This window comes from Orbicella franksi, chromosome 8, assembly GCF_964199315.1.
Source record: "Orbicella franksi chromosome 8, jaOrbFran1.1, whole genome shotgun sequence".
Lineage (NCBI taxonomy): Eukaryota > Metazoa > Cnidaria > Anthozoa > Scleractinia > Merulinidae > Orbicella > Orbicella franksi.
In genome coordinates this window covers 4,599,646-4,627,256 of record NC_138152.1, presented here as the reverse complement: position 1 = coordinate 4,627,256, position 27,611 = coordinate 4,599,646, and the positions used below count along the sequence as shown (strand labels likewise).

At 40.0% G+C, this 27,611-nt stretch overlaps 3 protein-coding genes and 1 pseudogene across 4 annotated transcripts in view; 2 read left to right on the top strand and 2 right to left on the bottom strand.

Moving 5' to 3' along the window:
* LOC145494102 (uncharacterized) overlaps window positions 1–8,403 on the top strand; it is a 32,911-nt gene extending 24,508 nt beyond the window's left edge. The window contains exon 3 of the mRNA XM_081473573.1: window positions 672–8,403. Within this exon, the coding sequence (XP_081329699.1) occupies window positions 672–8,394 (7,723 nt within the window). The 3' untranslated portion in view covers window positions 8,395–8,403. The remainder of the gene's footprint in view (window positions 1–671) is intronic.
* A 1,019-nt stretch (window positions 8,404–9,422) lies between these two features.
* LOC145495262 (mRNA turnover protein 4 homolog) lies at window positions 9,423–15,434 on the bottom strand. Its single transcript, XM_081474856.1, has 9 exons — window positions 15,251–15,434; window positions 14,896–14,954; window positions 14,706–14,809; window positions 13,756–13,846; window positions 12,417–12,475; window positions 12,209–12,285; window positions 12,047–12,121; window positions 11,583–11,659; window positions 9,423–9,542 (listed from the first exon to the last, which is right to left on the bottom strand). The coding sequence occupies exons 1-9, from the start codon at window positions 15,276–15,278 to the stop codon at window positions 9,456–9,458; spliced, it is 657 nt and encodes a 218-aa protein (XP_081330982.1). The 5' UTR covers window positions 15,279–15,434; the 3' UTR covers window positions 9,423–9,455.
* Window positions 15,435–17,129: 1,695 nt separating this feature from the next.
* On the bottom strand, window positions 17,130–26,440 carry LOC145495091 (uncharacterized; annotated as a pseudogene). The gene is made up of 4 exons (XR_014050372.1): window positions 26,200–26,440; window positions 25,668–25,696; window positions 19,300–19,934; window positions 17,130–18,068 (listed from the first exon to the last, which is right to left on the bottom strand). The product of XR_014050372.1 is annotated as an uncharacterized LOC145495091 (transcript).
* Window positions 26,441–27,534: 1,094 nt separating this feature from the next.
* LOC145494488 (uncharacterized) overlaps window positions 27,535–27,611 on the top strand; it is a 4,467-nt gene continuing 4,390 nt past the window's right edge. Inside the window, exon 1 of the mRNA XM_081473955.1 lies at window positions 27,535–27,611. This exon is cut by the window's right edge and continues 14 nt beyond it. The gene's annotated coding sequence lies outside the window, so the exon portion shown is untranslated.

Sequence of the window (27,611 nt, the reverse complement as noted above, 5' to 3'; positions counted from 1 at the left end):
GATTTTATAAAACGAAATTAGCTCAGTTCGTTTTTGTAAACCAAATGACAAACGCAGATCCGAATATCCAGCTATCATTAGTTAAAACCAGCCAATCACATGCGGCGAGAGAAAGTCGGCTTCCATAGTTACCGAATCTGACATGAACACCTGTCGTAAACTTGAGAACTGGCGAATCACAAAGGGAGTAATGAAGACGGAAAATAACAACAACTGGCTTTTTTGCATAATAAACATCAGTCGCTCTTTCGCAGGTTAAATGGTCTTTTACAGAAAGCGACCAAACGATATATTTATTAAGTTACGGTTTTGCCAACCCGGGAACGCAAGTGAAAACTACTTTTGAGGGACGTCGAGATTTCCCATGGATAAAATATGGATGGAAAACTCGCCTTGTATCAACGGTGGTAAAAGACTGTCTGTATATTTCTCCGGGTAATAATTATAGTATCAGACTATTGCGGTGTGTAGTTTTCATCACGCATAAAAATATCTTTTTATTACGTTGATTGCACGGCCGGGAGAGGATTGCGAAAGCCGAATTGTAAGCAAGGTCGAAATGGTAGTACAAGCCTTGGTGGAAAAGACAAAAGTCATAAAAGAAAGTGCATGATTTTGCGATGATCAATCTAACAACCGATTGAATGGATTGTATTTTCGCCGCCGTGAAGTCGTGTTGGACCGCTTGACACAACAAAAAGGCGACATCAGCGATACTCGAATTTCCATGCCCAATTGAACATGGCGAATTATACACGAGATAAAGAACATATCCACAAACAACTTGCACTGGCGAAAGAGACTCTCGTCAAATTAAGGGCGCTTACTGATTCGACGAATACGGAAAGTTTCAACGGACAGAATGGCGATTTCTCGGCATTGAACGGCGCCCATGATTGGGGGAACTATAGCGATGACAAGCACGACAGCGACGAGGGAGGGAGTTCTGGATTGGGGATTGACTCACCGAGTTTCGACCATCGTGCGCATGAAACTACATATTTTGTAAATGATAAATCGGCGGTCGCGCGTGATAGCCTAGCTAAAGCGCTGGGCTTGCAGGTGTCGAAATTAGAGGATGATTTGAAAGTGTCCCTGTTGGCGTACTTTGAACAAATGGAAAGTCAGAAGGAGGAATTAATCTCCAGCTTCGAAACAATGCATGCACAGCTCCTGAAACATCAAGAAATTTGTCAGCAACATCGCAAGGAAGAGGCGGAAAGAGAGGCTTCCATGGAACGACTGAAAGCTGCTAAACAAACATTAGAAACGGATGTTGAAACATTGAAACGAGAAAATCTACAACTGAAGTCAGCAAGTCGTACACGTGAAAATGGAATACGTGGTTATAGAATTTCCCCAGGTTACGTTGAACCCGACGACCTGAGCGAAACGCTGATGAAGGAGAACTCACGTCTGAGAGAAAAGCTTCGCAAATTCGAGACAACTGAGTACGCTAGATTGGAAAGAAAAGTTGCTCTACAGGAAAAGCTTTGCGAGTCTTACAACAAAGACATGGCATCTAAAGACAAATTGCTGAAGCGTTTGCAAGCTGAAAACCGAGGTTTGCACGAAGACGTTAAAAATCTGCAAGACGAAGTGTTGAGAGTGAATGCAAATCGACTGAATGCGGAGCAAGATAAAACAAGACTTCAACAAGAACTGCAGTTTAGCGAAGAGCAAATAAACACGCTGAGAGAAAAGTTGAGTTGTTCCACAAAGGAAGGTAGATATTTACAAAGGTGTATTAGCGATGCAAATTCCAAAGCAAATATTTCTGGCGACAATTTGTCCGAATTGGAGAAAGAAATTTTGGCCTTGCGTGGGAAATGCGAAAGTTACAGAGATAAACTGAATGACAAAGAACGGTTTCTGGCGTCTGTTACTAAAGAGAACCAAGGTTTAATCAAAACAGTGGAAGCCATGAAAAGGGAGCTTGCTGCCGTGAGGGGCGAGGAGCGTTCACTAAAGGTTGAGAACGAAAGGTTACAGAAAGAAAATGCTGACAGGGAGATTGATCGGTTGAGTTCAGAAACGACGAGTGAAGCTCGCAGCGGCAAGATTTCCAAAATGAAACAACAACTGCACGAGTTACAGGGCAAGGTCGATGAATTGGAGAGACAGCGTAAACAACATGATGACAGAGAAACCGAGTTGAACCAGGAAGTGCTTGCGCACCTCGAGAAATACACGAGAATCGAGCAACAGTTGTACCTCGCCAAGAAAGAACTCGCTCAAGCTCGAGGGTTTTACTACACCAGTGAAGAGAACAAGAGAGATCTGCTAGCAGAAGTTGAGGATTCAAGAGCAAGAATTGCGTCATTAGAGAGGAAATTAAAAGCAAAGCAAATGGAAGCTGAAGACGAGCATCAAATGAATGATGTTATGAAAAATAACTTAGAATTAAACGAAGAAAATGCGGGACTGAGGGCCGATTTCCAAACCTGCAAAACCGAGATTGAGGAATTGGAGGAGGCTCTTCAAAGTGCCCGTGAGCAAAATTCTTTGCAAAGAATGAGGCTGGATGCTCATGAAACTCTCATGAAAAGAAAGGATGAAAGAATTAAAGAACTACAAACGGAGCTGCTAGAGCTTCACGATCAAATGAATACTTTGACCGATGAAATTCTCAAGAAAAATAGAGAGATAGAGGGTTTACGAATGGCAAAGATGTTACTCGACCAAGAACTTGACTTGTTAAAATCTGGGAAGCTGTCCGCAAGATCACTTAGTAGAGAAGGTGTTACAAAGGATGGGTTTTCATCACATCACACAGCAGACCCTGCTAGCCCAGACAGTGGGTTCTCTGACATGGAACGAGAAAAGGATATTGACAGACTTAGAAGAGAAATTCTCTCGCAGGGCAAATTTCACCCTAGACAGTCTGTGTTGCACGAGGAAGGTTTACTATCGAACGAAGAAGATAAAACTAACGTGGATCTTGTCCTCCAAACTCGCAGGCTTAAGGAAACGGAGAAAAAGTTAGCAGATGTCATTGCTCAGAACGAAGACCTTAAAGATCGGGAACAAGAAGCCAGGAGTTTACAACTGCAAATGGACACGGAGCTACGTAAAGTGATTGAAGAAAACAAAGAGTTAAAAGAGAAGGAAATGATGCTCGCACGGACCTTGGAAGAACAGCAAAATACTCCATCACAGGATAAAATCACAGAATTCATTGCACCTCAGCTAGAGAAAGAGATTTTGCGTTTTGATGATGAGCCGGTAGAAACAGCTATTTTGCAACCCATTCTGGAAGCAAGTCCAGAAAACAGTTTAGTATCATTGGAAAACGAACTGCAAGAGAGTCTCATCGATTTGAACGACGAGCTGGATGGTTCTACTACACAACCTCTTCGCGAGAAGGTCCATCGGGTTGAGAACAGAACTCAAGAACTGGAAGGAAAACTTCACGATTATGAGGCGAGTTTGGCTAAGATGGTCGCAGAGAAAGAACAGCTATTATCAGAGCTAGAACAAGCTCAAGAAAACCTCCAAGACATGGAAAACGAGTGCAAAATAGCTCAGGAAAACAAAGAGGAGCTTCAACAAATAATGCAAGAAGAATTGTCTGCAAAGGATGAAGAGGTTGCTAAGCTACAGAAAGAGCTGTCGGTGTTATGCGAGGAAAAAGAAGGTCTTAAAACGTTTGTAAACAGCTCCAAGGAGGCAAGTTCTCAGGCTGAAGAGCAGTTGCTTAGAACTCAGAATTTAATTCTGGATTATGAAAGACAACAGGAACTTTCACGCAACAAAGAAAAATCTTTACAAGAGCTTTTGAGTCAATCTGAAGAAACCAATGCAAATTTGCAAGTTCAGTTAGGTAAGGTAGAACAGCAATGTCGCAACGCGGAACAAGAAGCCAATAAATTGCAGCAACAGATACTACATGTACAACAAAGTTCTGCAGAACTTGAACGCGAGGTCCAAGAACTCAGAGAAAAAGTTGCACAGGAACAAGAAAAACAGAAAGAAACTTGTGAGCGTTTGGAAAAAAGTTCATACGCCGAAGAGCAGTTGCTAACAGCTCAAGATATCATTCGAAACTTAGAACGACAGCAAGAAATTTCGAGCGATACAGAGAAATCTTTACAAGAACATCTGAACCAATCAGAACAGAACAATGCTAATTTGCAGGTTCGGCTGGGTGAAACAGAGCGAGAGTATCGCAATATCCAAAAAGAAGCGAAAGCTTTACAGCAAGAAATACTTCTTGTCCAACAAGGGTCTGCAGGAATGGAACACGAAGTCAAAGATTTAAGGGAAAAAATTGCCCAGGAAGAGGAAAAACTGGAGAAAGCATCTGAAAATTTGAAAGATCTGCAGACAGAAAATGAAGAATTGCGACAACAACTAACAGATGCGAACAATACTTTAGAGGATTCATTGCAAGAGAACAAACGCACGGTTTTTGAGCTGCAAGAAGACATCCGAGAGAAAGACAATCACGTCGAACAGCTTCAAGAAGAGTTGACTCTCGCTGAACAACGCCACGCTGAAATTAAGTCCCTATCGAGTAATAACCAAAGTGAGATTTCAGATCTTCAGGCTGAACTTATAGAGACCAAGGAACAATTTTACACAGTATCGCAAGAAAAGACAAGATTGGCGCACAGTCATAGAGATCTAGAGCAAACTGTTGCTGAAAAGGAGGAGAAGATCTTGGCTTTGGAATTAGAGAACAGTGAAGGCAAAAGGATCATTTCTGGGCAAGAAAAGAAAGTGGAAGAGCTGGTTGACAAGCTTGAAGATTACGAAAATGAGAACAGTAAATTACACAAAGAAAATGAACAATTCAGGGTGCGCTTGGATGACACATCAAAGACCCAACAAGAAATGGAGAAGTTACTGGTTGAATCTCAAGATGAAGCAAAAGCTCTTGAACAACAATTATCAGCAGCTCATGAAAGCATAACAGATTTGGAGACAGCGTTTGAGAGAGGCGAAGATAAAAATTCCCAAATGGAAGAAAACTTGCGCGAGGCCAAAGAAAGAATTACAAAGCTTGAAACGCAACTAGAGGAGTCTCAAAAAGAGTGCCGCGCATTAGAGAAAGATTGCCACGAAACAGAAAAGGAGTTTGAAAACGCTCAAACATCTTTGAATTCCTGTCAGGAGAAGATTGCCAGTTTAGAGAAGAAACTGAAAGCTGCGGAAGAAAATATTTCAGACTTAGAAATGGCAAGAGACAACGGACTATCAAACGAACAACTGCTGCAACAAAGGTTTGCAAATGCGCGCGAGAAAATTGACAAAACGGAGACAGAGAACATTGATTTGAAAGAAAAGCTTACGAAGATGGAAAGGAAGTTGGGAGATTTACTTTCCAAACAAGAAGCGCTTGAAGACAAGAGAGAAGAGCTGGAGAAGATTAGCAGCGACATTCGCCATGAATTGGAGTACGAACGAGAAAGACGACTGGCTCTCAAGCAAAAAGTTGAAGCTAAAGACAGGGAGAATGATGTTATTCAAAGAAAAGTTCAGCTACTGGAGAAAAATAAAGCAGAGAACGAAGATATTCAACACAAAGATATGGAGGAAAAAACAAAGCTGAGAGACGAATTATCACGCACTAAGAAGACATTGTCCGAGTTGGAAGCAACTAGGGAGACTCAAGAAGAAAATATAACCGAGATGGAAGATTTATTGAGAGAGACACGTGCAAAAATTGGTGCACTGGAACATAAGCTGGAGGATTCAACACGAGACAACGCTGACTTACATGGTCAGCTGGAAGAACTTAACAGAAAGTTGAAATACACGAAGGAAGAGAATGTAGAGCTAGAGAAAAGATTGCAAAAGCAAAAAGAGATCAGTGATGAATTCCGGAATAATCTAGCGGAGCGAGAAGAGACCGCCCTGAATTCGAATTACAACCGCGACGCCGCTGAAAGAGCCTTGCAGTCTGTGAAGAAGGAGCTTGCCAGGAAAGATGCTAAGTTGAAAATGCAGAAAGAACAGATAGATGACATGGAAGTCGAGTCTGGAAAGACTGCCAGAAAACTCAAAGAAACCGAGGCTTCTTACAAGAAAGTTTGCAACGAGAATGATAGACTCACGAAAGAGTTGGCTGATCTCAAGGCAAAGCTGGCAAAGCTGGAGTCGTTGTACAAAGAAAAAGCGAACGTCCCTGTCGAGTCAGAAGTCACAGTCGCTAGGGTATCCGAGCTGCAAGCCAATCCCGTTCAAGCTGACAAGTTGATTCGCGACTGGTCTGACAAACTAAGTACAGCTCAAACCAAAGTCACCGACCTGGAGAATGAACTCCTCAGAGACATAAAGAAACATGAAATGAGAGTACATGGAACAAGACCTGCATCTCAAGACTGGCGGAGAAGAAGCGCTGACAGTTTAGCCGAGTATGGCAGGCTCAGCCGAGCTCGGACTCGTCATCGATCTAACCGAAGCCGAGATAGCTCTGTGGATTCACTCAGATCAACACAGTCCATGTTTGACTACATCGATGAAAGCATCGGTGTTAATGACAACGGTGCAAAGCAAGAACCGAACAATATACTTTCCGCTGATTCTAAAGAACGTAACCCTGTGGATTCAGATAACGAAGGTTTCTCTGGAATCCCTGTGGTAAAGGTTATTCCTAGTGAGACTGTTAATGTTCCTGAAACCGACACGCAATCAGCAGCTGCAGAAGAAGAATTTTCCAAGAAACTGGACGATGCAGAAAAGGACGCCTCCGATCTTCAATCCGTTTCACCAGCCACAGATGATGCTCCTGTTTTTTGGGAACCCGAGGCTTCATCAGAGCTACACATCGACTATCAGTCGCCAGTTGTTCCTGAGGGGCCATCAGGGCCAACAACTGCCACAGAGGATCTGTTCGATGTGACAAAAGATTTACCGGTCTTATTTTTCACTGAGTCAACATCTGTCGAAGGAACTTCCACAGATATGGTGGAAGATCCATTTGATGTGAAAACAGGGGATGTTCTTGATCTACAGATCGACTATCACCCACAAATTGTCACTGAATCTCCACCAGACACAACAAGCTCAACAGACATGGCAAAGAATGTGTTTGATGTGAGAACAGACGATGCTGTGGATCAACAGAGCGCCTATCAACAGTCAAATGATTGCCAGCAGCCATTATTGATTGAGCCACCTTCAGACGATCTGTTTCATTTCGAGTCGCTCCCATCAGATAACTCCTCACTTACAAATGTCACAGATCTCACATTTCGATCGTCATCTCCTCCTGTCTTCCCTGACCATCCACTGCTTGTCACTTTTGATCCTTTAGACGCTCGGCAACCTCACCAAAACAACAATAACGACGAAGTGCTAGACCCATTCGAAGAACTAATGAAAATGAAAGAAGCCCATCAAGATGACAACAGAGACACTGACATGTATGATATAGATGACGTCATCATTGACGTCACAGATGGCGCGATCACTGAGGCCAATAATGACGCAATCATTGATGTTACCACTGATCACCCGCACAGCGACATAGATGATATTGATGGTGACGTCACTAACAGTCGACCAACAAGCATCTCCAGTAAATATCACGTGACAGATGGGGCAAGAGGTGACGTTATTGATTCACTGGAACGAATCGTACCAGTCCCTTACAACCAAAGAGAAACGATGAGTAACTTGACGCATGACAGGAGCAAGGAACCAAATGCCGCACGTGGTGATCACGTGACACATAGGGCTGGTATTGACGTCAATGATCCACCAGAACAAGTAGAACCAGTCCCCAGGCCGAGAAAGATGAAAGACAAAATGAAGCCGGCTTTGTCGCCCCGGGGAAGCAAAAAAGAGAAGACTGAAAATGATGGGAAGAGGAAAGATAAACCAGATGTGCAACCTTACAGCGTTATGATTATGGTGGATGATGAAATCGTCAAACCGCCATCCGATAGAAACTTAAATCTTGCTCAGGGAGAAATGAAGAAACAGAAACAGAAAGAGGTAATTCCTGCAAGACTTGCACTCGAGGAGGAACAAGAGGTTTACAAATCACCCAGCCAAATACGAAGAGAGCTGGAACAGGCAAGCAAGGAAAGCCAGCGACAGATTCCACAAAATACTAAGACAACACAGAAAGAAATGAAACAAAACCCTGAAAAAGAACCCAAACAAAGACATGGGAAAAAAACTAACCAAAAAGCCGAAAACGAAGGAAAACAAAAACCGAAAAAAGAACCGAAACAAAGACCTGAAAAAGAACCAAAATTAAAACCTGAAAAAGAACCAAAACTAAAACCTGGTTCCTCTGGGAACACTTCTACTCAATATCACATTGAGGGGAAAAGCCACGGAAACAGCAACACCAGCAGTGATCAGGGCCAGGAAGGGGAACAAGACGAAGCAATGGGAAAAGGACGGCTTAAAAAGTTAATTGCTGCTTTTAACAAGTGATAAGATAATTTAGGAATAGACAGAAAGCAGTCGAACCTCACATGGCAAAATCACAATATCATCTAATGTCACTCAGAGGACATTCATTCATAATACGTTTTAGTAATTCCACTTCAAGTGGAAAGTGTAGGACCTTCTTCATAGAGGTAGCTTGTCAGAGAGGTTCAATGCATACTCTTGAATCACCAGAGTCAATCTACAGATTCTTCCTACTGGAAACCATTCATTTTGGCAACTACTAGTAAGGAGAGTTGATTATGTATCAAGACAATTTTACTTTTGTGATCATTGGTTCAATTCTTATAACCTGCAAGCAGTGTAAGGAGAAATTAGTAATCTCTAATTCTAAGTTGGCCATTAATGCAACAGCCTGCAGGCAGAGGTCTATGTCTGCATTGGTGGAAGGTAATATGGCAGAGTGTTTCATTCCAGAATATATCCATTCTCCTCCCAAAGAGTTTTTTGGTTTGAATGCCCCCCCCTCCCTCCCCTTCGCCCAATCCCTCTGGAAATCACAATTTTGTTCACACTTTCCTTTAATGATTTTGGCTTTGACACTTCCCTCCCCTCTCATGGAAATTACTTCCAACAACCATCCTTGGGTGGGTATGGATATTTTCTGGAACCACACAATGGCTAAAAAAATGTTTTAGCAATGGCCAGAAGCTTCAAGTTGGTCAAAACGAACAAAACTGAATCAGATAGTTCTGGACATTTTCCTTTCAGGAAGTCGAATAATGCCATTTTAAACCATTTACCCACGAGATTTTGGTTTAAATTACAACACATAATGAATGCCAATTTTTTCACTCATCTACAGTGTAGGAACAAGCCACCCGTTATTAGCCTAGTGAAGTTTTAATCTTTTAAAACAATTTTTATTGCATGCCTTAAATTTGTTTGTTTGTTTGGTTGGTTTTTTTTCTCGTTTCGTTTTTAGGACAAAGAAGAAATGTAGAGTTTTTAAAACATCAAGCATTGACATAAAATTCCATGTCTTTTATTACATTCAAATTTTAAAATGTTTATATTACAGATAGCAATAGTTTGTTCAGTAGAATCTAAGTAAGTTCTTCAAATGTTCCATTCTTGGACCACATACACAAAAGAGAGATGTGAAATTCAGCCATTGGGTTTCCAAAGAGTTTCTGTTCATAGAAACAAAAATAGATAGGTTATTGACAAAGATAGGGTGAAAATCTATCTTTTAGTTTTCACGCCATTTATAATCTCAAACTGTTTCCAAAGCTTTATACAGATTAGTAAAAAAAACATAGCAACTTAAAAAGGTATCAGATAATTGATCCAAAGGTACGCGTTTGTTACAGAGGCTTTTATCATTGACTTTTTACAACTACATGTTGAGACAGTGAAGTTATATCTCTAGTTAGTAATACAGTGGAACCCCACTTCACAGCCACCTGTCAAAAAGCACCTCATTACAGACACTTTATTCAGACCTGAACAAAAGCTCAGTCAGTGATTTTTTAGATTTTTGTGGCCCATTGGTAACAGATTATGGGGTTCCACTGTATTTGAACAACACAATTGATGTCTTTACTACCTTCTGCAAGAGTGAAGTGAGGATTACTTCATAGAAAACGTAATTTTGAGAACAGAAGCTGCTGTTATCAATGACTGTACTAAAATCTTTGTCTGAACAGATCATTACATAGATGTACTTATGTAGAATCCACTATTTTGTAAGACTGTTTGAGATGAACACAGAACAGTATATACTCAGTGACATGTAAATTGCTCCTAGTACTAAGTGAAATATTGCCAAAAAAATATTAATACTTATTTTACATTTAAAGTTATGCTAAAATGCAGACAAACACCAATTTATAGTGAGAGCATAAATAAACAAGATTACTTTATATATTAAGCACGATCAATTAATATAAACACGATTATTCTGCATTTTTTTGTGTTTATTTACTAAGTCAAAGATAGTTTTATAAGAAGTTGAATGGCCTTTGTTTTTCAGAATTTGTGAGAAAATAGGAAATGAACCAAAGGCATCTACGTGTATGTAGAAATATATTCCTGACGGTACATGACTGTATATTCATAAATAAAATTAGTTGCTCTTTGAGTGGTATCAACTGAAGATTATTTTATTGCCCGTAGTAAGAGTAATAAAGACTGGTACCACAAGATGATTACTCCATGCATTAATAATAATCCATACATAAAGAATATTATTATCAAGATATTGACTCCATCAAAACTTACCTGGAACACTGACTAAGAAATAGAAAATTGTGTTTCGTGTTTCTATCAAGTTTAGTATCAATCTACTAGCATTCTATCACAAATACCGTTCTCTGATTGGCTACGCTATTCACTATCTATTTATACAATAGAGTGTTTCTGTCGAGGAACTATCGGCTGATAGTTGCCCCGCGGAAATTTGATGTTCTTAAAACAAATATTTGCCTGAGAAGCAAAGCTTCGAGGGCAAATACGCTAGTTTTTAGAACATCAAATTTCCAAGGGGCAACTATCAGACCGATAGTTCCAAGACATAAACACTCTATTGTCTTTATCGTTTACCACTAAATTTTCTTCTGCGAGCCAGTTCAAAAATCATATTGAATCATTTTCAACTTTTTTAGATGCAAGCCGTGAAAGCCAAATATAAATTTGAAAGAGAAAGCAATCAGAAATCCACTGAATACAATTTGAATTGTTTATTTTCTATTAGTGCGCTTATTTACAGAAACATTTTCACGGACGAGCACTATCCATCCGGGTATTTTCCTCGGACAGGCACTATGGGCTGATAGTGTCTCTTTGCAGATGAACACTATCGCGTCACGTGATTAATTAAACCAATAAGAATCGGAGAGAATTTAGTGGTGAACTATAATCTGTGATAGATACTGAGTAGTGTAGCAGTGTGCCCTTGTTAACAAAATGATGGCTGCTTCTTGGCCTTTTTTGAAGTGTATGTGAAGAAAATTTAGATGAAGTTTTGAACGACTAGTAGATTTATACTATACTATATTCGCTCTCGATTTCTATGCGTGATAGTTGATGAAATCTCGAGCTCATAATCTTATTGCTTAATAGAAACACAGCTTTGAACACGTGCTTTCTTACAGGGTGTTTGCTCATCATTCATGTATATACAAGCAAGTACAGTGCATACTTAAGCTACACAATATCAACAGATTTCTTACCAGAAGTCTTGCTTGTTCAGGGGTAAGCATATCACCCTCTTTACATATTTGAAAATCACTTTCAAGAGTTATGATTCCTATGAATTAAATTGACCTTCATTAGATACATGCCAGGGAATGACCACACGACACTCAATGAGAAAGACTTAAAATAGATATCTTGTCATCCATGCCAAATCGCTTGCAGATAGATATTGACTATTATCATTAAGCAACAAAAAAAATCAAAGTGGACATCAGTCATTTGCAAATGGAAAAGAAAATAAGGATAAACTTGGGTTGTATGTTCTTTGTACATCATGTTGTAATTTTGAATCGAGATTCAAGACAATTCTGCAGTGCAGCAAAACTCAACATTCTTTATTCGAGCGAGCGAGCCATCCCATACAACACTGATGCATATGCACACATGTAAAAGACCACTGACATGTAAACTATGACATGTGCATTCTTTATGCAAGTACCTTTCTTAAGAGTTGTGTTGAGGCCTAGCTGCCTGAGCTGTGGTTCCATCGAGTGTTGAAACTGTTCTAGAGGACCTGAAAGTTAAATAGTTTTATTCAAACTTGCACATTATGCATCAGGGATATTACACTTCTGTGAGGAATAAAATGCAGAATGAGCACCTGCATCTATTGTGACATCACTTGTTGCTTCATTGCCTGATCTGGCATAGTCCAGCTCACTGTAATCTTTAAACCATCTAGAAAATATGAATGATTGACAGACTGATTGGTAAGGTCTGCATACAAGCCAAGTGGCCCATCAGGCCAGAGCTTATCCCAGTTTCTATAGCATAAAATGACTTGGAGTATTTCTACTCCTTTTCTTTACCTGACAACATCATCTTTTGCCTGATTTGTAAACATCAATCCACATTGACCTTTTAGTTTCTAAAAAAAAAATTATTAAAGGTAAATCACTGTCATTCATCAACAACTGAGGTAACAACCAGTCAGTAGATAGATTGTAAGCATCACCTTTCCTTGACGCCTTACATGTGTATCTTATTTTATATATCTTAATAATTCTTATTTATTAGTTTTTAATTCTTAGTCAGCAGGACCCTGTTGATAACAGTACTTTGTACTGAAAGGTTATCCTGGGTAAATATTCAATTATTATCGCTATCGTTATCGTTATCATTATTATTATAATTATTATTTTGTGCTTAATCCCATGAGAGAGGGTAGTAAAGGGTATTTTCATGATTCGTGAATGGCCTAATTTTTTTCCCGTGAAATGTGAAATGGTCTGATTTTTTTTTCGTGAATCATGATTTAATTAGAAGCAGTGAACTGTGATTTTCCAAAATAATTCTTTGTGAAATGAGAAAAAAGTATTTAATTCCAATTCGTCGTGAACCATGATTCTGGTTGTGTCTTCCATTATTTTGGACAGTAACTAACACTATTGTGTGACCGTAACAGGACAATCATCCTTCTTCGTGTTCTTGCTTGGATTTCTTTTTGTTACACACAGAGCAAGAAGCAGATGAATGATAAAGACATCTAACAAGGCTGTGCTTTGGGCGTAACTTTTCAAATGTCCTAAGTTACATAAGCTCATGTCAAAAAATTCCATTTTTTTTCATGAAACGTGAAATGTCACTTCTATTTCCCGTGAATTGTGAAAGAACCAATTCATTTTCTGTGAAACGTGATCTTGACCCCCCCCCCCCTTTACCACCCTAATGAAAGAGGTGATGACAGTAACGATCATTACCTTACCTTTCCAGATTTAAAGCATCTACCACACAAGACTTCCATCGACACTAACGCCTATTTTTACCACAATTGCTACTAATCTCCGAATCTGATTCGCTAATTTGCCGTTGTCGATAAAAGTCCAGACAACGCTGCTCGCATCAATGTGTTGCACAATGCCTTTTTCAGCTTGCGCTATGAAAAAAAAACATTTTCTTTGACATTGATATTGTGGTAAAAAACAAATCAAAATGTGGTTTAGCGTGCTCTGTACTCTTATCAACAATGATATGCATCACCACAGTGGTCAAAATTTGTTGTGGACTCACTCAGCTGCGCCTCGTGAGTCCACAAACCACTGTGATGACGTGTATCGTTGTCATTAAGAGTACAGACCACGCTAAACCACATTCAATTTGTTAAATATTTCCTTCAATGTAATGCTAAGACATGAAGTTGACACTCACATTAGCTATCTTGTGTAGGTTCTCTCTGTATTCTGCTTCTTTTTCTCGTCCAAGTGCAATGGTCATAACTTTGTTCTTACCAAAGAAAAACCTGGAATGGAAAATAAAAAATAACCATGGATCATGATGTTAAATACATGTAGTCTTAACAGTACAGTAAACACTTAGATTAATTTCATTTATAGTCACATTGTTTGTTACATGTATTTAGAAAGTGACTTCCGTTCAGCAATCTTGACTGCTTTGCTTGCATCACTAACAAATGCATGAAAAATCTCTCAGAAAAACGCATGTATGGTTTTTCATGATCATCCGATCATGAAAGTGATCAGTGTAAAATGCAGACTGCGGACTGCATGTTTTTTACATTATCCAGGGCTTATATCATAAAAGGAGCTATTCACGCTAATTGCAGTGAAAGGCTACAATCAGGATAACCTGAATATCACTCCAATTAGCCTGAATATCACTCGGATTAGCCTGAATATTACTCAGGTTAACCTATGTAACACTCCAGTGAGCTCTCAGTGATAGAAATGGTAACATGATTCAGTTAAAAATAATTATTCTATAGTCTGCAGTCTGCATTTTACCCTCAGTCTGCATTTTACCCTCAGTCTGCATTTTACCCTCGGTCTGCATTTTACCCTCAGTCTGCATTTTAACCCGGCCTAGTCTGCAGTGTGCAGTCTGCATTTTACACTGACTGATCATGGAAGACCACCAAAGTAATCCTTATCATAGAACAGTTTAAATATAGTTGAGTTCAACGATACAGTTGCATTGATTTAGCACATAATAAACAATACTATTAGAAGCAGCAACAACAGTAATCTGGTATTTAAACATAATTTTGATTAAATTAGCCACAGGTTTGAGTCACGTAACTCATGATTCAACTATGAAGTGTTATTTGAATAAGTTATTTTTTCTCTCATCAACTATCTCACCTGCTGTGCTTCCACTCATTCCTAACTTCCTTTAATTTACTATTCCTCATGTTTTCCACCGAGAATACATAGATGAAGGCATAATTATCAACACATTCTTGGATCTGTCTCACAAAACGACATCATTGTTAATTTTCCATCAAAACCTTGATCGTGATATTGATGATACTTAAACAAGAAGACAGTTTACCTCTTTCACCAGTTCTGTCTTTAAATCTAAGCCTTTTTTCTTTGCCTTTGTCAGCGAAACTACAAAACAGAAAGCTAAGTTTAATACTTAGCGAGATTACTACGCGATCATCACGACCCGCAACAACGAATATGGGTTTTGAAATTCTTAAACAATCCTATAAACCTGAACTGAAATCAAATAAGGTTTACAGCAACATGAACTATACTGGCTCTGAGAAATACAATGATTTTGAGTTCTCTGTTGTGGACAAGCTGTTTTCAGATGGCGGTCATAGGAATAATCACTTCTTTTGGTGTTAATATCACTTATAATGCTAATGATTCCACTTCAAATATGTTTTAAATATAGTTACCTGCTCTGTTTCGTTTGGATTTGGGCATTTCGAGGGGTTAAACTTCTAAAATGCGATATGAAGTTCCACTCAATTCTCCACTCCACGTGAAAATCAGAACCTCTAATGGGGATATCCGCTGTACAAAATAAACATTTATTCGCGTCTCTTCACAATGTTCTTATTCCCTAATTGAAATCTTTCAGCCCCCTATAGGAAAATACACCGCGCACCGCGTGAGTCTTCGAATCAACTGAAGCTTCGCGCCATATATTATCTTCTCTGTTGCCCTTACTTAAATCGTGCTGTAAAAAGGAGAGAAATGTAATCTACCATGTGGCATAAAATTTTTGCGGTAGTTTAATTTTGCGGATCGGTGATTTTATTGTATTTTGTGGAAATTATTTTTTGCGATTGTGAAAAAACTAACTTTTCGAGCTGGGAATCAATTTTTGCGATTTTCCGAATGTCACGTTTATTTGAAATACTACATTTTCGGCTCTTTTTTATACACTACACGGTTATCAGTCACTCTCTTAAGTTTTGCTCCAGTACATTGTGACTGATAGTGCGGTTTTTAATTGAGTGCCGAAAGTAATCAGGCAACTACTTAAGTTTTGGTTTTACTACAAGTTTGAGACTGGCTGTGTAGTCCAATTGCTAAGTAATTGATTTTGGTTTTGGTCTTACGACACTCAATTTAAAATTGCTCTACTACCTTCAGAAAAAAAATTTCCTGATGAGTGGTTCAATGGGCTAGACGAACTGGATTCTCCACAACTTTCCCCCAGAGAAGCTTCTGAGCACTTCCAAACTGACACGAGGGGGACTGGGATTAGAGCAGACACGTGACGCACGACGAATAGTAACGGAAAGAGGGACTAGTTGTAGTCTAAAAGCCCCGGCCAAACGATCGCAACATTTCAACGCAACGTATCGCAACATTGTTTTGCGCGCATTTGGCCAGCCGTTGCGACATGTTGGGTTGGGTGTTGTTGCGTCAAATTTGACCATTTTCAAACCTTAGCCAACAGCACCCAACATGTCACAACACATCGCGACAGGGTGGCCAAACGCTCCCAACAATATTGCGATATGTTGCATTGAAGTGTTGCGATCGTTTGGCTCATTATTTTCTCGTCTCAGGTGTTTTCTTTGAGCATCTTTCTTTACCAAACTGAGAGCCGTTTTGAAAATTCAATTTAATTGTAAGGGACTATTTATGAACATTTCATTTATGTGTGATGTTCCAAGACTTTGTCAGTCTGTCCATAGTACACGAAGACAGAGCCTTGGAAACAAGGTTAAAAGAACATAAACGGGCGGTTCGGGCTGGAGAAAACAATTCCAAAGTTGCGCAACACGCGAACCAATGTGTCCATAGTATAGACTTCGACCATGCGACAATTGAAGACAAGGCTCGTAATTTTCACGAGAGACTTTTTCTCCAGGCCTGGTATTCGCAGAGAGACAACAACGCGGGAAACGAACATACTGACATCCCAGATGTTTACAAATCCCTCGCGTCATCACGCGCAGCGGTCGTTCGTTATGTTTTTGCTGGCGTAGCACGCGCAGAACTGTCAACCGTTAGAAAACCGTCACTCAGTTGGCTTTTTAAAAAACCGATGAAGGCCGAAGTTGTTTGGTCGAAACGTCTTTGAAGTTTTATTAACGTTGTTTCAGTCTAACGTTAACAAGAGTCAGTGTCAAGCACAAATTTTAATTCTGATGTCCATCCCTGACTGCAATTTTAGTATTTTCAGGTTAAAAATAATACTTTACTAAGATAGAAAAACACTAAAGAAATATAATAATAAAGCATCAAGGAACAAGGATGGTTAACGATGGAGAAGATTAACACGGGTTACAAACGACGAACTTGAAAAATTTAGGCCAAACTTTTCAAGATGGGCAAACTGTGACGTAGCTCCCTTAAACCATCGGCAGTTAATAATTGTGATCAGCGGCTTAGTGACTGTTGTAATCAAAAACGAAAAAGAAATAAAATAAACGAGAAAGTTAGTTGATATTAATTAAAAGCACCGAAAACGAAATCATTGAAGTTGAGCAAATTATCCTTCGTAATGCCACCGGGTGTCAGTAGGAGTTATTCCTAACGATAGGTTTTAGGCCTGTAGGGTGGGTTTACCGGCAAAAGCGAGCTTGGTAGATATCGGCACTCTGGCTTGACGGCTTGAACAGTGAGGGCGCGAGACACACAGTTGAAGGCAGGGGGCTGAAAGACTGGCAAACAGGGTTTTTTTCTAAAGGAGACACTAAACGGGAATGGGGAAAGCTCTGCCAGAGCTAATCACTTGGCAGGCGGCACTTGTTACAAGATGGCAGAGGTACATGTGCAGGGTCTACTTTCTTAGTCCCGAGAGGCGAGGAAACAGCAGTAAACACTGAGACGTCTTCTGGAACACAGCAACTTCTTTAATGTTGAGTAAGCTTTGTAGATAATTCGCAGCTAATACACTTGTTTAGAGCGATCCTTGGTAATCGATTTGCATTTTTACGCCCTGTTTTATATCATCAAAAGTAAACAAAGGTGCTTACTAACACAAAGAGGTGTGGGCTTGATAACCACAGAACATCCGATTGGCTAATTCTCAATTATCATGATAGTAACAAAACGTACACCATTCTAGGTTCTGATAAAGATTACTTTGATCCCTGGGCTTTGATCTAATTAGTAAACCGCTCGTTGTGGACTAACGTAGCTGTTCAGGTGATATGCAAAGTATCTAATGGTTAGCAACAGACAACCCTGTGTTCCATTAACAATGTGACTGACGTTCATACTGTTACAGCTTTAACGTCACTGTTTTATCACCTAAAATAAACACAGTGTTCGCTAATACAGAGCAATACCAAAGCTTAATAGTAAGGAACGCGGGGGCAGGCTTCATAACTACACAAAATCCGATTGGCTAATTCTTAATCTTCATGATACAGTCGAACCTCAGCTCTCAACAAAGGCTACCTTGGGGACAGAGGAAAGTGGCCGTTATGGGGAGGTAGGGGTGTAATCACAACACCAGCGATTTTTGGGGGGGTGCAACATTTTTGTCCTTAAGAAATGCTTATGGTGGCATATAAGTATGTTACAAAATCAAATAAAATCAATAAAACAGACACCAAAGAGAAACAGAGATCAACGACGCCCGGTACGTATCAAGTTTCGTGATCTTTAAAAACATTGGGTTTTGTTTACACCATTCGTCAGTCGTTAATTCTCAGTGGCCGTTGTCGAGAGCTTATTTTGGCAGTTGGTACGCGTTTTAGTGGCCGTTGCCGTCGTGGCGAGGTGGCCGTTGTAGAGAGGTTAAAACAAGAGTAAATGTACGGACCGTCCGCGGGACAAAAAAGTGGCTGTTAAAGAGAGGTGGCCGTAAGTAGAGTTTCGACTGTAGTAACAAAACGTACACCTTTGTAGGTTCTGATAAAGTTCGCTTTGCTCTAAATTGATATGCAAAGTATCCGGCTACTATTTGGTTTGTTCTGACCTCTAACTAAGTATGCTGCTAACTTCGAAAACCCCGTTGTAAGTGGTTTTTTTCTCTCTCTCGTGACATATTGAGCACATTATTTTGGTGTTTTTTAATTTCATGGGCGTTCCTAGCGGATTTATAACTGTAGCAAACATTCGCATCGACATCACTCGAACCTCAACATGTGATTGTGATGGCGTACGGGTTCGAAAGTCTGCAGCCTCTACAGCTTTCTCGTTAGACTGCCAGCAGTCTCTCTTTTCCTCGAAAACTGTGGGGGAAGAACGCAAAGCACGTAAGCGTGCTAGCGTGACTGTGAGCTTGACGTGCGAGCGGCGAGCCGCTGGTGGCGCGGGCGTCGGAAGACGAGCGAAAAGAGCTCATCTTCCGACGCCCGTGCTACTAGCGGCTCGCCGCTCGCATGTCACGCTCATAGTCACGCTCGCACGCTAACTTGTTTTGCGTTCTTCCCCACGGAAGAGGGCTGCTCGCAGTCTACTTTCTTGTCTCTGTTTAATAAGAGCTTAACTGAAAAGATTGACGAAAGGAGAAAACGTTGCCTCATACAACTACCTTGGACACCGCAAATGATGGCTGGTCCGTCCGTGCACTCACTATTGAGCTGCAGAAAACAAAAACACTAACACGATAACGTGAATAAATCATATTGGAGCGAAAAGCGAATAAAACGACTAAGACAAACTCTCAAAATACGCGCCTACACAGTGACGTAAGGAGAAAAGGTTGCTCACTGGAGTTACTTTCTTAATGTAGTTATATTGACAGTACATGTGTTGGTTGGTCCCGACGTGCATCTACAATCAAACTGCAATTTCGCTTTCCCATTACTTGCATCTACATAAATGGTAAACTGGTTGTAACCATTGTCACTCATGTCATCCCATACTTTCTGGCCGCCGGTCCCGGCACCTAGCTTGTTGGTTCCTAATTATGGATTGGAGAAGGCAATGGTGATGTCAGTGTCCAACATCCTGTAGGTTACGTATCCTGAACATCCTACGAATGTAGCCCAATCTCTTTCATAATTAAGAACTTTGCTTTCTTGGCCTGGCTTAATTGTCGTAGGCCATTCGAAGCCGTCCGCCAGTCGTCCATGCTTGTACCAATCTGTCACATACGTCATATCGCCGGAATTCGGCCCATTAGAAATTTTCACCACGCAATTGTGACTCTTCACCATCTTATACCTAAAAAGTTGCAAACGACTTCTTTTCAATTTCTTGTCTTATTTACATAATTTTAATTTGGCATTTTTAGTCAATTTTTGATATTATAAGTACCTATTGGATATTCTAGCCAATTCTACTTTGTAACTTTTGATATGTATCTTTATAAAATGAATAAAGACGCTATTATTATTACTATTATTATTATTATTATTATTATTATTATTATGAGTCCTTGAAGTCTTGCCACTTTTAACTTATGGTGCCGAGTTCAATCCGAGAGCCTAGGGCAGTCATATTATTATTATTATTATTATTATTATTATTATTATTATTATTATTATTATTTTGGCCACACAAAAATTGATTCTATATAGAGCAAAAAATATCAACAAAGCTACCTCCGTCTCCCGTCTTTTGTTGTTTTTTGTTTTTTGCTCTCACCCCTAGTTTCACACTTTGCTACGGAAACGCTTACTATACGGGTTAATGTTTAGGTTGCGTTCTGATTTTCAAGTGCTATATATAGGCCTACAACACCATGGGCACTCACTCTGAAGGGCACCTCACTCCAGTCAAAAAGGAACTCTTGGGGACTAGGCAGTTATTGTATCACTACCGTTATGAAATTCTTTATTGTTTTTTAATCGTCTTAAATCCAGATTGGCTGTCAAAAGTACTGCTAAAATCGAAAAAAAAATAGATCTTTTTGTTATCCTCATTTCTCTTACCGTCAAACCATGTGAAGCGTACCCCCCAAGATTACATTAATGAATTGATTATTTGAATATTGAACCCGCTAGTCGTTTCAAGAATGCATTAATGAATTGATTACTGGAAAATTGAACCCAGTAGTCGTTCCAAGAATACGGCTAATGGGTTTAATGTTCAAAAAACTCAATTTAATATTGATTTTTGAAATGACTAGCGAGTTTTAGGCTCCATTACCAGCCGCTGTTTCAGGAAATGAGCCCGCACTTACGCGGACCCGAGAGAGAGGCGGGAATCGAGCCTAAGTGAGTTTCTGATAATTGAAAACTTGACAAGAAACGCAAATTGCGTTTTAAGACTTTTAACACTCGCCAAGCTGGGGATTTCATTTTTAATCAAATCAGTCAGTAAATCTTGGTTTTGATTTTTTGCGCAAATTTCAGAAGATCAGCTTTGTATGGATACCCTTCTGGAACAGTCATTTTCCATACACGAAGCCATTCTCTAAAATTAGTTCTAAGCAATTCAAAATCCATGCCTCTCTCCGTCCATACACGCTCGATAAGCATCTTTTGCCTTTTGTTTTCTTCTTCCGGAATTGATCCATAGAACAATTCCAGCACGTCAGATGAAAATCTTGAAACAGCCATTTTGCTGTTTATACCAAGGCAACATATTTGTTCAATAGGAAATAATTCTGTTTTCCATTGACACACACCTCATTACCCATGTTAACGGCGGGTTAAAAATATCTTACTGCGTTGTGGTTTAAAGAGCAGCCATGCGTATGACAGCTCGGCTAAACGGCCTAGAATTTGCATATCCACGCTGAGTCGAGATGTCAACCCTACACACGTATATAATGAGGGTTTCTGTTACATTTCCTGAGATCTTTATTTTTACGAAATAATTCTCAGGTATAAAACATTAAAAAAAATTATTCAATACCTGAGAGTCTTATTTCGTAAAAATAAAGCTCTCACAAAATGTTACAGAACCCTTATTATATATGTGTGTACCCTATTTGTGTGTCATTCTCAGTGGCGGATCCAGACCTTGAGCTAAGGGGGAGGGGGGGAAAGGGGTTTGTTTGCTTGCCCTGCCGGATTTTCTTCCTTCTGTGATTTCTTCTTTTTTCACCCAAAATATGTTGGGCACGGACCCCCCGGGCCCCTCCCCCAGATCCGCCACTGATTCTGAATTGAACCACTCTAGTAAAATGTAAATGTAAAACTTGTTTATAGTTGGCATGCACTTAGCTATACTAGCACTAAGCTTAGCTAGTTTACAGACATGCCACTGAAACAAAGAAAACAATATTTCAAATAAACATGAATATATATGTAAACTTCTCATCGCCTAGTTAAAACCGAGAAAGGTTGCCTGACATGTTTCTCTTGACGCCTGAAGACGAAAGCTAGTCAGCTTTACGCGACTCAGCGCCGTTAGTTTGACTTCTCGCAGCCATGCGAGCGTGTTTGGACGACAAATTCGTATAACTGCGAAAGATCTTCAGAGAAATCCGGGATTCTGTGAATTAAGCCCTCGAGCTCCATCGGATGCGACTTAAGGTCGATTCTGCCAAACAGCAAAGTTGCGCTTCATGATCAGAAATCGTGTTATATTCGACTTAGAGAGCCCAAATTTCAGCCGCCTATTTGATTCGCACACTCCCTGAACGATTCAGCTACGAGCCAGACAATCAAGAAAATACATAGCCACACTGCGGTCACAATAATTGGCGACTGCACAATCTTCGCCCATATAAGTTTAGATGATCTGTGTTCCGTCTTGCCATGTACTTATTTTATTTGCCATGTACTTATTTTAATCTTATTGACGCAGACGTGCCCGACGGCTTCGGTGGAATGGAAAGAAACTGCCCTGCTTCTCAGTTTCGGTGGGCATGTTGGTAAAATCACCAGTGATGGCGGCTAGTTTGGATACAATAACTCAGTCACACATCGGAGGAGAGTCTCTTACCTTAGGTAATCGAGCAGTGACAGTCGACTTGCACAGAGTATTGAAGAAGAAAGAGCCTGCGTGTTTAATCTGCGGGCGTGTTTGGGGTCATCACACAGCACTCCCTCTCCACAAACCTACACCGCATTCTAGTTGCGGAAAAAACCGCTGACTGGCTAAAAAATCAGCTCCTGACTCCTGACTGAATCCAGGAGGGAACTATGGGGCGCCGAACTAGTCAATATTCCCTACATTTACCTATGGTCTGTTTGACTTTCTATATGCTCTGCCTCAACTCGACTTTTTACATGCTCAACTCGACTATTTACATGGTCAATTAATCACTTTTTATATGGTCACCACGACTTTTTTTTATGGTCATGTATTTATTTTGTTCATGGCATAGGGAGCACACAATCTTGTTGAATAGGAAGAGAATAAATAACGGAATGAAAAGAACGAAAAGTTTACCTTTGTCTCCTGCTGTTATTTCTAACGCGACCTTACAAAGAAAACCGCTACCTCAGCTACCTGCAAGTCCTGCTTGACACTGTAGTGCTAAACTCGTACTTAGGCCTTTTTGCGTTTTTTTCTTCTTACATTTAACAAATTGACGTCAGTTTTTCATGCGTCTGTCCTGTTATTGATCATGAATTTCGTCATAACATTATTGAGTAGCTGTGGATTCACGAGGCGCCAGAATGTGTCGAAGACGCGTTCATCGCGATGTGTGAAAATGCTCAAGCTATAGCTTAAATTCATGTTTGGATGACTGAAAAGGAATAGATCGCAGTATACATGAAAATAGCGTGTTCTACGATTTTCGTTTGTTTTAATTATCCTTCGAGCTTTAGTAGCGACGATTTCTCTTCATTTAAGAATTCGGCCAAGGAGGCGAGACTGCCAAGAAATGACATACTAAGTTTAAAAATTAATCGTCCAGATTCACGAATTTTCACATGCTGCATTAAGACGAAAGTAAGAGTTGTAAAAGTCAGGCACAATCTCCTTCACATCGTTTTACAGGGAATCAGTGTAAAACATAACCACTAATCTTTCTCACTAGAATCCATACGAAAATGACGACGGTTCGAAGTCCTCGTGTTCTTCGTGGCGCAACGCACTCTGGTAAAAGTGGCGCAGTGCACTCTGGTTAAATGCAATGCATTCTGTTAAAAAGTGATGAAATAGAGAATTTGTACCCCCTTCTTTATATTCTTCTTGAATCCTGACTAGGGTATCTAAAAGATAGTACATGTAATACTGCGGGACATTCTGTTGATAGTGACACATTTAACGCAGTGATTCATCTATCTACGCGTTCCAAGACTTACGTTAATCTTTATTTCTTTAAGTAGTGTCAAATCGTGGTGTGTAACTTAAAATTTGTCCTTGTATGGATCAACTTCATGCATGATGACGCTTCGATGCATGATATGGCGAGGTGTGACAAGGGATCGAGACGAAAAAGCACATAGTGATCTGAACCATGTTTGGACATAAGACGATAAAAATGAAGACATATTGTACTATAATCGCAGTTTATTTCCAGTTTCAATTAAAGTAATCGGAATTCGAATCTACTTACAGTAAAACTAGATATATCGTAAAAGATAAGCTTACAGAATTTGAGTATCACCTGATGTAAAGTATAGCTGCATGTCCTAACATGAGTACATTTCAATGTGCCATGAGGCGACAGCGAATACTCGTGGCCATTTCCAGAAAGTTACGTGCTGTTACGTGATCAAATTCTCGTCACGAAAGATCGTGAAGCAAAAAAGATTCAGCAGAAAGACTGACCACGCACGAACGCGAACTTGATCTGTCTACTTTTATCGGAAAACAATAGAACTGTCACTTTGTCGCGTCATGTCGACAAGTTTTCCGTGCGAAAAGCGCTCTTTATATCCGATTTGCCGCTCACGCTCTCTCAAGAAAGTAGTTTTAAAAAATGTAATCTCAACAAGACGAGCGCATCGAAGAGGTTAGCGAAACATATTTCAATGTCATTGTCCGCTATTAGCGGATACCTTTCGATCAATTTGTCTATGGCTGTATAATTTTGCCGGTCGCACTTTTACAGGAAGAAAAGTCATGTCGCTGCAAGTCATCGCGCTCAACTAGTCAGGGAAAGCGACTCGTTTTTTCGTAAACGGCAAATTGAAACTGTATTGACCAATATTGTGGGGGAACACGCCAACAGCCGCGAGAGTAATGCAAGAACAAGGCCACGGTAACTTCGTGCCTGAATATGCTCTTCAGTAAAATACTCTGATTTGCAATATTATGAGGGAAATTTTACTGATGTTATACACGAGTCGTTATCATATTTACAGAACTATCCTGATAGCTAAATAACAAATATATCGGAGTAATTCTCACAGAGTATACCTGAGCGAAGAGAACCTGATAGAGTGTCTGAAGATCGAGAAAGAAAACCAACGAGTAAAGCTCCGCACACGGGTGTAAAATGTAAACAAAGAAACGCTCAAACAAGCGCCGTGATCCTTCAAGTCTTTTCCAAGTCTCGTGAATCGATTTCTTTATAAAAATCCTGCTATGTTGCTGGTTCCATTACTTTTCAGTCCTTTCCCGATTTTCTGAACCTTTCTGAAAGCTGCTGGGAGAAAGGGGTCTTTGTTCAGCGCCATAACGCTTCCCTCCACTCGAAGCTCCGTCAAACGGCATTGAAATTAATACCGAAAGGTCTCGATTACACACAAATTGGCACTTTACCAGAACCGTGTATCACTATTCTTTGATTCTGAGATGTTTTAGGGCAAAGCCAAAGTTGACTGAGGACGAAGCAAACGGATTTAAGAAAGCTCTATACAGTTCTCGCATCTATGAATTTGCGACAGCCTGTGCCAAAATCAAAATCTTGCGCATGCGCAAAAACGTGATTGTGTTGCTTTAACAAAATTTGTTCTGCTCTACCTCGCCGAATTTTGTCTCCACACAAACTTTGAATCGCTTACACACCTAAAAACAACAAAATACTGTATAATGAACGTAAGGGTCAAATATTTTGGCGGGCTTCTGCCTGAATAGACTCTTAAAAAGCAAGATCAAACTTACTTGACAGACATCTTCAGCCAGATTAACGCCTGCAAATTGAAAAATTTCACAGTTTTGACGCTTGACGAAAATTTGTCCTGCTCCAAGGTAGGACGACGGCGCTTTTGAAGCTTTGTAGGGCTTGACTAATTTTGATAGGAAAAAAGAAAAACACTGTGCGCACTCGTAAAACGAAAGTGATAACAAATATTTTTGCAAAATCAAAAAAAATTCGCCTAGTGCGTGGGCCCATAGAGTGTTTGCTAGAGGTGCATTGTTTAGTCAGTATGGCGATTATAAAACGAGCAACTAAGGGCGAGTACGGGGTATTGTGTATGCTAGGTAAGTAAACCTCTAAGTTTTCGATTATACAGACGTAAATTAGTAGTGATTAGTGGTTTGCCCTCTTCATACAATATCAACCGTACAAACATAAGCTATTAGCTGTTTAACTTAAAAATATCAGTCAAAATTATTTCCTCGACAGCTGTTCATTCTCAAACTCGTACGATCGTGTGACTGTTTAATTAACTGGCCTAGCTAATGGACAAACCTCGGTGCCTAACGCGCCATATCTGAATCGAATCAAATGTCGTAAGTAACCGTCAGTGGTAATATAAATATCCAGAAGGCCGTAACAATTCCGTGAAGCTGTTCTTTGGGCTTTTACTTCCAAAGCAAGCAAAAACATGTTCAACACAGAAACAATGACAGTAACAAAACACGATCGAGCACATTTAGAGGTGAAAGGGTAGATTTAAACTCTGTAATCCGTTCATAAATTTATTTATCTCCCTAGGGGTTCTTTGGAAAGACTGTTCCACACAACTATTCATAAACATGTGAATGATGTAAACATCCAGTTTTAAAGATAAGATTCTCGAGAAATAAACATACATGAGCAGTTCAAAAGTTACTTCCTGTTCGCCCCGGTGAACATAACCGAACTGCAATTATTCAATCTGGCTGTCATCGATCACCGAGCCCGTTTCTCGTTGGGACCAGGACAAACTTGTTCAAGCAAAGACCATTTTTCTCGTAACGCAGATCACAAGACGATAACCTGTCAAAATTTTGCTGTGTTGAGCAAACTGTGTTCGGGCCTTTCAAGTGCACGTTTCCGGGAACATACTAAACAGGAAGTTGATAAGAGACAGTGGGGAGGGGGTAAAGGAATCTCAGTAGATTCCACAACATTAAGTTGTATTTTTATATTCCGCCCGAGCGTTATGGATTTTCTTGATTTGAAACGGATGATTTTACTGTTTCTGTGTTTTTTGTGGAGTAGCCATATGCTACAGTCTCATTTAAAGACTTGGAAATGTTTTTTTTGGCGAAACTACAAGGAGAACTGAAAACGATGGTCTGGAACAAACGTCATTGTCATAAACTTAAATGGATAGTGAGGTCGAAGCGAGGACAGCTTTTAGAAGCTAAGGCCCGTTCCAAACGCCGCTCCATTCATGCGCCGAACCCAACCGATGAGTTAAGTACGGCAGAAGAGCGGCGTTTGAATCAGTTTGGTTCGGCACATGAGTGGAGCGGCGTTTGGACCGGGCCTAAGTGTACGGAGGAAAACACATTCTAGAGATCTGGATATGGTTTTGTAAAAGTTAACGCCGGTTTGTACTCTGAAATAAGTGCAGGACTGGAAAATCAGGGAGAAATGCCACATCGACATATTCTGTGCAATGAAATGACAGCTAATGAAATATAAAATGCTGACTTAGTTCATCACGTGAACTGTACATGTGCTCAGACAGACATCAGACCACCTTTCTGAGAAACTCACGTCATGCATAAGTGGCAAGCGTCCAAATAAAGAATGTGATGACCTAGCGAAAGATATATAAAGACACTTCGTTAACCAGTTTTAGTTCATCTGGTGAGCTTCGTGGAAGAAACTGCGGTCAGTCAAAGAAAGGTCTTGTTTTTGCTGTCGACTGCCTCTCCCAGCGATACTAA